General features: G+C 52.3%; 1 protein-coding gene across 1 annotated transcript in view; it reads left to right on the plus strand.

The window, feature by feature from the left end:
• CPSF1 (cleavage and polyadenylation specific factor 1) overlaps window positions 1–10,553 on the plus strand; it is a 40,080-nt gene extending 29,527 nt beyond the window's left edge. The window contains exons 27-37 of the mRNA XM_056854608.1: window positions 675–765; window positions 1,269–1,353; window positions 3,238–3,379; window positions 3,655–3,807; window positions 4,770–4,946; window positions 5,046–5,112; window positions 6,536–6,583; window positions 7,174–7,329; window positions 8,503–8,632; window positions 9,163–9,301; window positions 10,413–10,553. Coding sequence (XP_056710586.1) covers window positions 675–765; window positions 1,269–1,353; window positions 3,238–3,379; window positions 3,655–3,807; window positions 4,770–4,946; window positions 5,046–5,112; window positions 6,536–6,583; window positions 7,174–7,329; window positions 8,503–8,632; window positions 9,163–9,301; window positions 10,413–10,553 — 1,329 coding nt within the window. The remainder of the gene's footprint in view (window positions 1–674; window positions 766–1,268; window positions 1,354–3,237; window positions 3,380–3,654; window positions 3,808–4,769; window positions 4,947–5,045; window positions 5,113–6,535; window positions 6,584–7,173; window positions 7,330–8,502; window positions 8,633–9,162; window positions 9,302–10,412) is intronic.
• Window positions 10,554–11,051: the final 498 nt, after the last annotated feature.

Here is an 11,051-nt window from a genome sequence, read left to right on the forward strand (position 1 = left end):
AGTGAAGATCCTTGTGCTGGCAAATTGATCCTTGTGATGGCAAATTGTGAAAAATCTCCACAGCCCACCAGAAGTCCTGCTGGGCAAAAGCCCCACGTGGCTCTGCCCAGTTTCTAAAAACACTTGGCCGACACCACCTTGGGGAGCCCTGGTATAGCCTGCTCCATGCAGACTCATTGCAGTAATGGCACGGGATCTGGGCTTCTCCAGCTTTGTACAACACACTCTAGGGGCCTGCAGGCCTGCTGGTTGATTGGAAATGGGTCGCTGCACTCCTGCATTCCCACACGTGAAAACTAAGGAGAGTGGTTTGTGGCATCACTAGGATCTGCGTGTTCTGTTATGTAGGCTGGGTGCGGTGGAACGCAGGCAGGATGGTGCTGCTGCAGTCATCTTGTTTGTGGCTTCCTAGAGGCACCTGGTTGGCCACTGTGTGAAGAGACTGCTGGACTTGATGGGCCTGGGTCTGACCCAACACTGCTTTTCTTATGTTCATATGTTTAGGCTGTCTTCTGGCAGAACGTCACACTTGAATCTCTTTCGCGGACAAAATAGCAAAGTGCTTCTTACAGATCTGGCATCTTGGGTGTTACCTGCAGTGGGGGGCTCCAAGCGTGTTCCTCGTTGGCTTGACAGCCTCTCCCACTTATTCCCGGATTTGCTTGTCTTGGCAGGTCTACGCTTTGGCCACCAGCATTAACAACTCTTGTAGTCGGATCCCTCGGATGACAGGAGAGGAGAAGGAATTCGAGACCATTGAGCGAGGTGGGCAAGTTCGTGCAGAGCAATTTTATTTGTTTAGATATTTCATAGAATCATAGAATTGGAAGGGGCCATACAGGCCATCTAGTCCAGCCCTTTGCTCAGTGCAGGATCAACCTAGAGCAGGGGTGTCAACGAAACAGCTTGCGGGACAGATCAGGCCTGCTGAGGGTGTTTATTCCTGCCCACGGAGCCCAGCCACCCACACACATTCCGCTCTGGAGCGTGCAAACCGCTCCGATATGAACGCAGATCAACACTGTTTGCAGGCTTGGGAGCGTGCAAGCCGCTGAGGCCTTCCCCTGATATTACCTCCTGGCACTGGGATTCAGAGGTTGACTGCCTCTGAACATGGAGGTTCCCTTTAGTCACTGGGGCTAGTGGCCACTGATAGACCCATCCTCCATGCGTCTAATTCCCTTTTAAAGATGTCTTCCTGTGGCCATCCTCTGGCAGCGAATTCCATGTTTTAATGTGGAATTTCCCTCTTTCTCTCCTACCTCCAGACGATCGCTACATCCACCCTCTGCAGGAGGCCTTTTCCATTCAGCTGATCTCGCCAGTAAGCTGGGAGACCATCCCAAATACCAGGTGAGAAGCACGGGAGGGTGGGGCGCAGCATAGCCAAATCCTTTCTCCATCATGGGCAGGCTGTGTCCTAACTGGGACTGGAGGAGGCGGGACTGAGAATGGCTGGGCACCTGGTAAGGAGCCCAGGGTGCATAAATAAGGCAGCCAGGCTGCCTCACTGCCCTGGGGGTGTAGGGCAGGACAGAGGGTTGCTAAGCTGGCATGGGCAGGGGAAGACCAAGAGTTTCTCTCTGCTGCAACTGAGCCTAGAGCTCCACGCCCAGCACTCGTTTTAGCCCCTGCCCCTGGCACAGCTGGACTCTGCAAAACAGCTGGACTGGTTGGTAGTGTCCATCCTGGGACCAGGGAAACCTCGTAAATTTGTCTACCGTTTTGTTATCTTTATTTAGCTGTGAGGTAGAGAAGAAGCTTTGGGCATGAGATGTGAGCCAGGAAGCCCTGTATTCAAATCTCACTCAGCTCAACCATGAGCAATAGTTGAGTGGCCTCAGAGAAGCTGTGGCTCTGAGCCTGAGCCCCCCTCCCAAAGCTGCAGGTGGAAAATAACACTGTCCTACCTTACAGGACTCTTGGAAAAATTTAAGTGAAGGTCTTTGAACATTCTAGGTGCTAAATATTATTATTCATTCTTCAGCTTTTTTGGAGGTATAATCTGCTTTTCAGCCTTGATGCTCAAGGCAGGGTTTGATCAACAGGTTTAAAACACCAAGCAAATAAAATACCAAAAAAACAAACAAAAAAAACCTTGCATCAGTAGAGTGGGGCTTCCACTCTGTTCCCAGTATAGTGGGTCTTCCCCTGTTCCATTGAAGCCCAAATACTGGCCCTGGGGAACGGAGGACCCTCTAGGAGCATCATGAATCGGGTCTGCAGTGAAAGGCAAGGATTGGCAAAAGTACCCCCCCCCCCCACAGTTGTTGGAGAATTTCTGTGGGATCCAGCCATTAAGAATGCTGTTCTTTCACACTGAATAATTCACTTTGCAACTGGATTTTCCTGTGTGAAATGGCAAAATCCACTTGCAAACGATTGCGTTGAAAGTGGGAGGGGCCGTGGCTCAGTGATAGAGCATCTGCTCGGCATGCAGAAGGTCCCAGGTTCAGTCCCCGGCATCTCCAGTTAAAGGGACCAGGCAAGGAGGTGATGTGAAAGACCTCCGCCTGAGACCCTGGAGAGCCGCTTCCAGTCTGAGTAGACAATACTGATTTTGACGGATCAGGGGTCTGATTCAGTAGAAGGCAACTTCCTGTGTTCATGTGTTCAAAGTGGATTGGAAGTGCATCATTCAGTTGGGGAGGGCGGCATTCTCCAGCTGGGGGGCGGGGTGGAGTGCCTGAAAACACTGACTTCTGTTGGTTTTAATTCCTGCAGCGTGGGAACTCAAAGCCCGGTCCCTGTTTGTTGAAGGCAGTGGGAGTGCTGAGGAGGAACGTTTTGTTACCTCCTGAGCAGGGCCGGTGCTACCATTAGGCGAGCTAGGCGGTCGCCTAGGGTGCAGACCTCAGAGGGGTGCTGAACTGGCCTGAGGGGCAGTTTTTAAACAAATTAGTTTCTTGGAAAAAATGCAACTGACAATTTATATTTTTTTTATTTTAAGATAAATACCACAGCAATGCTATGGAACAGAATCAATTATAACATCTTATAAAACATTTTGTGCTTTTATTTTTTCTACAAGACATCTGTTTTTCAAAATTGGTTTGCAACGGGGCAGGGGGGCACAAGTAGTTAGCCTTGCCTAGGGCGCAAAAATGACTAGCACCAGCCCTGCTCCTGAGTAACCAGCACGTGTGCCTAGGAAGTACCCACCGGAGCTCAGCCACCTTTGGGGAGCGGGGGAGAGGAGGGAAAGGCTCTCCCCAGCTGACTTCTCTCCACCCTCAGGATTGATCTGGAAGAGTGGGAGCACGTGACGTGCATGAAGACGGTCTCCCTGAAGAGCGAGGAGACGGTGTCGGGGCTGAAGGGCTACATTGCTGTTGGCACCTGCCTCATGCAAGGAGAGGAAGTCACTTGCCGGGGGCGGGTAAGTCAGGCTGGGGGCTTGGAGCCTTGACAGGCTGCTGACTGCTGCCTGGCTAGCTCCAAAGGGCGTCTGGGCATGGGACTCGGGACCGTGGGGATGGCACAGGCTGTACAGTGGCTGGTGGCTCATGGTGTCAAGCACAGAAGCGGCGGGACCACTGACCCAGAGGCCTTGCAGCAGAGAAGACATGGCGGGTGTTTCCTTTGGCCAATACAAGACAGAGTTCTGGTTCCATGGGACGCTCCTTTTCCACCCCCACCCCCCATACCCTGCAGATCTTGATCATGGACATCATCGAAGTGGTTCCGGAGCCCGGGCAGCCCCTTACCAAGAACAAGTTCAAGGTCTTGTATGAGAAGGAGCAGAAGGGCCCCGTCACTGCCCTCTGCCACTGCAACGGATACCTGGTGTCGGCCATTGGCCAGAAGGTGAGATGCTGCACCCCGGGGGGTGATGGGATGCCCTCTTGGAGGGTTTGTTCAGGGTCATGCAGCAGGGGCCCCTCTGGCCATCCTGGTGCATTTCTCAGTCCGCTGGATTTCTTTTACCACTTCAAGATCCCTTTGGTGGTCACGCAATACTCACTGATTGTTCCCAGTGATTTAGTCTGGAATGTTGCCTTGCTGCCTCGTGTGCCTGGTGGCAGCGTGGTGTGGGGAGAGCTGCTCGAACTCCTGTGCTGGAGGCATCCTGAGAGCAGCCCAGGCTTTGGGGAGGCAGATCTGTGCCAGGGAGATACAGAGAGGCTCTTGCTGGTAGTTCTTAGCCTCTTGTATCTGACGTCCCACCAACCATGCTGGGTCCATGATAAACACTCAAAGTGCATTTTCTTCCAGGAGGACCTTTCTATGTTTACTGGCATAAAAACAATAATTCCATTAGCAGTTGAAAATCTTCACACAACGCAGAGTTAAATTGTGGAACTCCCTGCCCCAGGATATGGTGATGGCTGCCAACTTGGAAGGCTTTAAGAGGGGAGTGGACTTGTTCATGGAGGGGAGGGCTATCCATGGCTACTAGTCAAAATGGACGCTAGTCATGATGCATGCCTATTCTCTCCAGGATCAGAGGAGCAGGCCTGTTATATTGAGTGCTTTGGAACACAGGCAGGTGAATGCTGCTGCAGTCATCTTGTTTGTGGGGTCATAACTGTAAAAACGCACACACAATACATAAAATTGCAGTAGTATTCCGGGAAGAGTGAGTTGTGGGGAGGGAACAGTGGCCGAGAGAAGAAATTGATATGGTGGAGGGGGAGGAAGTGTCTGTAGTGAAGAGGGAGGGGGCAGAGGCTGCTCGCAGAAGGCAGGTCTGTGGGGGGTGGAGGGACATGCTGGGGCTTTGCCCCCCTCCCCTGGCTCAGGCTCTGTGTCTGTTCTTTCCGCTGCAGATCTTCCTGTGGAGCCTGAAGGACAACGACCTGACGGGCATGGCCTTCATCGACACGCAGCTCTACATCCACCAGATGATCAGTGTCAAGAACTTCATCCTGGCCGCTGACGTGATGAAGAGCATCTCTCTGCTTCGCTACCAGGAGGAGAGCAAGACTCTGTCGCTCGTCAGCCGGGTGTGGAGCGTGGGGGGGTGGTCTGCGTGAGGCGGGGAGACGTCAGCCTAAGCCCCTGCCTCCAGGAATCCTGACCCCTTTGTTTCTCTTGCCCCCCAGGATGCCAAGCCCCTGGAGGTTTACAGCGTGGACTTCATGGTGGACAATGCCCAGCTGGGATTCCTGGGTGTGTAGCATGGGGGGGAGGGATGGGGAGATGCACAGCCCACAGCTGGGCCCAGTTGATTTGATTTTGCGCCTGGATATTGGGGCGGTGTGAGAGCTCCGACCACACTGTAAGGAAACCCATCCAGATTTTGAGATATACTGCACTGAAACAGCATCCCAGTTGCTCATCAAGTAGGAGTCCCTTTGCGGCGCAGAGCTCCTGCAGTTAGAATAGAATCATAGAATTGGAAGGGACCACCAGGGTCATCTAGTCCAACCCCCTGCTCAATGCAGGAAATTCACAACTACTTCCCCCCTCCACACCCCCAGTGACCCCTCCTCCATGCCCAGAAGTTGGCCAAGATGCCCTCCCTCTTAACATCTGCTTAAGATCATAGAATCAGCATTGCTGACAGATGGCCATTGCGGGGTGTGGCTGCTTCTGGGCTACCTTAAACCCTTGTTGGTCTTTATTTAACAATCCTGCGATCCAGTGGTCTTGGACAGAACCAAACTTACCAATGCCACCCTCTATTTCCATCCCCGCGTAGAAGCCACTGCTGCCACAGATTTGGCCAGGATCAGTATCAGCTAGCAGGGAAGAAACAAAGGAAACCTTGGAAACTCTCAGTGGCTGTATCCACAGATCTCTCAAGGGGCAGTCACCACACAGACAAAGAAAATAGGCGGCAATGTTTCAGTCACTCCAGATCCACATGCACATATAATCTATTCGAGTATGGTACTCCTCGGAGTCTACCCACCAGAACTGCAGAGGGGAAAGCATTTAGCCTGTCCCAACAAAAAGCCCTCCGATGCTTGGGGACAGTCAGTTGATGCAAGTAAGATGGATGGGTAAGAGGGGGCACGATACCAGATTTAAACCTGTCAAAGGCTTGGGCAGTTTAGGCAGGCAGGCCTGCCGGCTGTTCCAATCTAGAAAGAGAAGTTTGGAATTGCCACGGTCAAAGGTTTGAGTCAGGGTCTCCGATGCGAGACTTTCTCCTGGTTCCCCAGACAATGCCAGTCCCATTAAGAGGAGGCACTTCGGAGGGGGGGACCTGTGTGTGTGTGTGTTGCTGAGTAGTCGGTTAAAATCACCCCCAGAGCACTAGTTTTGGCATCTCACATGCCAGAAGATTCAGAGCACAAAGAACATGCAAGAAATTTAAATAAAAATTCTGCATTAAACTACCCCAAATCCTGACCAAGCCTATGGTAAATTATACCAGTGTGCATATAAGTTTGGCATGTAACTTATTCTTCAAGTCGGTGGTGGTGGAAAGTGCTGTCGAGTCACAGCCAACTTTTGGCAACCCTGACTTTTTTTTGTTTTTTTTTTGAGACAATCAGGTTGCGCGCTGATCCTGTCGTGCAGGGCTGTGCTTGTGATCAGACGATGCTGGGAAGCTTTGGTTGAACTCTGCTATTCTCTCTTGCAGTGTCTGACAGGGACAGGAACCTCCTGGTCTACATGTACCTGCCAGAAGGTGAGAGGGAAGCTGTAGTTGTTGTTGTTGGGGGGTTTCGTCTCCATCTTTGTTGTGGGTAGATTTGAGACTGTTCCCTCTTCTCAGACCCTGCTGCTGCCGCCGCCATCTGGCTCTTCTTGATGGTGGTTGTTCAGTGTGGTGCAGTGGTAAAGAGTGGTGGTTTGGAGCAGTGGAGTCTGATCTGGAGAACCGGGTTTGATTCCCCACTCCTTCACATGAGCAGCGGGCGCTAAACTGGTGAACTGGATTTGTTTCCCTGCTCCTACACACGAAGCCAGCTGGGTGACCTTGGGCTAGTCACAGCTCTCTCAGCCCCACCTACCTCACAGGGTGTCTGTTGTGGGGAGGGGAAGGTGATTGTCAGCCGGTTTGATTCTCCCTTAAGTGGTAGAGAAAGTCAACATATGAAAACCAACTCTTCTACTTTTGCTCTGGACAGGGGCAGTGAGAGGGCGTCCCAAAGCTTCCTGCTGGCAATGACTTGAAGCAGCAGGGACCTCTTTGGTGCTCCACTAGGAGTAAGGCTGCCCCCAACTGGAAATGCTTTGGCCAAGTCCCCCACCCTCTTTCTCTGCCTCTTTCTCTAGCCAAAGAGAGTTTTGGTGGGATGCGGCTCCTCCGCAGAGCCGACTTCCACGTTGGCGCCCACGTCAACGCCTTCTGGCGGACGCCGTGCCGCGGGGCCATGGAGGGCCCCACCAAGAAGTCCATTGCGTGGGAGAACAAGCACATCACCTGGTTTGGTGAGTTTTTTGGGGGGGCTGTTTGGGGGCCTGAGGAAGGCAGTGTTGGATCCGAAGCGGGTGGCACTTGCTCCTTTTGCTCCTTCAGGTGGAGCAGTTCAAAATGCACATTTAATTTTGCCAATAAATAAATATTCATTGGTTCTTGTAGGTTATCCGGGCTGTGTAACCGTGGTCTGGGTAACCACAGTTACACAGCCTGGATAAACTACAAGAACCAATGAACTCTGACCGTGAAAGCCTTCGACAAAATAAATATTCGATCTCATTTTTTTAAATTCTGGGATCTGAGCCTGGAAAGGCAGGCTATTAATCTGATGTGAAGCCCGTGTGCATCTTACTCTTACTTTAGTAACCTTGGCTGATGAAGTTGTTTGTAAATCAGCAATCAGTCATTTTTGCATCAGAGTAACCCACCTGTTGCAGTCCTTCTTGGCATAAGCATACTATTTGAACTACCACCTGCAATTACTGCCTGCTGTAGAGGTACTGTTCTACGACACACTCCCATTGTTTGCAATCCGACCCTTCCGTGGACTGACAAATTACCAGTGAGCATGTTGAGACGACTACCAGCCTTTCAGCTGGTTAATTGGGACTATTACCTGCACTGTTGTTAGATTTATGCACGGCAATATTACTTGTTTATCTAAGGGTTGCTCTTATCGTACTTGATGTGCATATATTGTGAGTGGCAGAATCTTTATCTGTTACTTTCCTGGAAAGGCAGGCTATTAATCCTACAAACATCAAGGGAGAGAATCCAGTTTCAGAAATCCACTTTAGAGTTTCTGGACTATAGATTTATGAACAGTTGCATTTATGTGATCTGTTGTATATCTCCAAGCATTTGGAGGAAGTCTGCCTTTGAGCTCCATTTGTCCATCATGGCCAAAAGAGCCCCTCCTCCTGAAAACTGCCAAATACCCTTTTAAAGAATCTGAGCTCGTAGCCAGCGCCACATAACATGGAGGATGGGAGAACAACGTTGTAAACTCCTTTGGGTCCTCAGTGCGGAGAAAAGGAGGGTATAAACATCTAAATAAATAAACCTTAAGTATTTGTTCCACTGCCTAACATAAACTGGGGAGGAAATGTGAGGTGTCCCAAGAAACAGATGTCTTCGGAGGGTGTGGGAAGCCAGGCTCTGAAGGGCCGCATCTCTCTCCTCAGCCACACTCGATGGGGGGATCGGGCTGCTGCTCCCCATGCAAGAGAAGACCTACCGGCGCCTCCTGATGCTGCAGAACGCCCTGACTACCATGCTGCCCCACCACGCCGGACTCAACCCTCGGGCCTTCAGGTGCGCCATTCTGAGCTTCTTGGAGGAAGGGCGGGGCACACATGGGCTCAGTAGGCCGAGGCCAGGGCGTTGGGTTGGAGCTCTTTCCCTGGACCCTTGTGTGTGTGTGTCTTTGTGTCTCCTCCAGTTTGAACACCAGGGTGCTCCTTGCAGAGCAAGGCCAGGAAGCAGATCTTGTGGGGAGGGGGTGCAGAGCCCCTCACCCTCATGCCTTTTTATAGGGTGGAGTTGAAGAGCCTGGCTGGACCTCTCCCCGTGTTCAGGCAACAGATCACTATGGCAGTGCCCCGTGAATTCTGTTATTCCTTCTAACAGACTCTATTGTTATTATATGGATTAGTGGAAATAGACCCTGTATGGGGAGGACACTCTCTCTTTGTATGCCTGTCTCCCCCCCCCCCGCCCCGCCCGATTTGTTCCATTGCCCTGAAGGGAGAGGTGTAGGCTGTTTGGGTTGTTTTGGATGAGGGTCCCTGTGGGCATAGGAAGCCCCTTCCCATGCTGCCTCTTCTGCCCCCCATTCCCCTCAGGATGCTGCACATGGACCGGCGCATCTTGCAGAACGGCGTGCGGAACGTCCTGGACGGGGAGCTGCTCAACCGCTACCTCTACCTCAGTACCATGGAGCGCAGCGAGCTGGGCAAGAAGATTGGTACCACGCCCGACATCGTGAGTAGGAAGCAGGGGGCAGGCAACGTTGGCAAGTCGCCCGAGCACCGATGGGGATCCAGGCCGGTGGGAACTTCTCCACTGGGCCTTAAGAGTAGTGGTTAAGAGCAGTGGTTTGGAGCGGTGGACTCTGACCTGGAGAACCGGGTTCGATTCCCCACTCCTCAAATGGTGGAGGCTAATCTGGTGAACTGGGTTGGTTTCCCCACTGCTCTGCATGAAGCCAGCTGGGTGACCTTGGGCTAGTCACAGTTCCCTTAGAGCTTTCTCAGCCCCACCTCCCTCACAAGGTGTCTGTTGTGGGGAGAGGAAGGGAAGGTGATTGTAAGCTGGTTTGATTCTTCCTTAAGTGGTGGAGAAAGTCAGCATATAAAAACCAACTCTTCTTCCCTCCCCCCCCTCCTGGCCTGGCTATCTCTTTATGTCATGTATGGAGGCATGTTGGCTTCAACGTCCCTATCCCCCAGGGTGGGGGAGTGATAGCCAGAAACCTCCATGCGGGGGTCTGCCAGGTGTATCCGTCTGTCTTGGCTCTTCCTTGTGGGGTGACCTGTGGAATTCAAAAACCCCTGAGTGATGCCTGATGTAATCTACATTCAGCCAGGTGTTGGCTGTTTCTTTGGAACCTCGCAGCAAGCAGGCAACAAGTTTCTTTTCCTGCTGCTGGGAGAGGGGTGGAGAGGCAGAGCACGGGCAGCCCATGCGGCAGACTTCAGCTGCAACCCCCGACACCTCCAGCGAGGAAGGTGGCAGGTTGACCCTGGAGGCAAAATTGTATAATTAAAAAGTTGGAAGGGGCCTAAAGGCCATTGTCCACTCCAACCCCCCCTGCGCCCTGCAGGGTGACCCAAAGCATCCCTGACTAATATTTGTCCAACCTCCGCTTAAAAACCTCCAAGTGGGGAGAGCCCACGACACCTTCGGGCAGCAGATTCCACTGCTGAACTGAGCTTATTTTTAAAAAGTTTACCGTAATATCCCATCCATAATTTAAACCCATTATTACAAGTCCTTTCCTCCACTTTACATAGAAACAGTGTTCTACCCCCCCTCTGACAGCCCTTCATACTTAAAAAGAGTAATCGTATCCCCCCCTCACCCTCTTCTCCAGGCTGAACAGTCCCAGTTCCCGCAGCCTTTCTTCCTACGGCTTAGTTTAGACGATGAAGAGCACAGCTCTACATTCGCCTCTAAAAGGCAAACGATGGTCCCGCTGGCCCCGATGCTGTGGCCGAGGGGTGCGTCTGTGTAAACCTTCCACTGTTGCCCTCCCTGCCCCTCACTGCATTGGGGGCCAAGCGTGGGGATCAATGTCATTTTGCCTCTCCGAGACCAAGCTGCGATGTCCCACAGGTGGTTGGCTCAGGAGACCCTCTGTGGCTGAGACCCTTGCAGAGCAGCTGCCGGCACAGGCTTCACTGGGCCAGAGGAATGGACGGCCTGGGGTAGGGTGGGGGTGGCTACCTCTGTGCTGGAAAGGAAGCCACGCTCATCTCCTGCCCAGCACTGTTCTCGTTCCAGTGGGACCGAAACAAGACTGTAGCCAGCAGCTGTGTGGAGGGGCATGCCTGTGAGGTGGGGACCAAAACCCCCTCCTCCCAAAGTCATCTGGCCTCAGAGACCTGGAGGGAGAAATCCTCCTGGGATGATATCCCCCCCCACAATGCAATTCCAAGCAGAGTTGTGTTTTTGTTGCCTGCAGCAGAGGCCAGAACCTCATTTCTTGCTGGGTTTCTGCTCCCATCTTTCT

The sequence above is a fragment of the Euleptes europaea genome, chromosome 8, assembly GCF_029931775.1.
Source record: "Euleptes europaea isolate rEulEur1 chromosome 8, rEulEur1.hap1, whole genome shotgun sequence".
NCBI classification, from domain to species: domain Eukaryota; kingdom Metazoa; phylum Chordata; class Lepidosauria; order Squamata; family Sphaerodactylidae; genus Euleptes; species Euleptes europaea.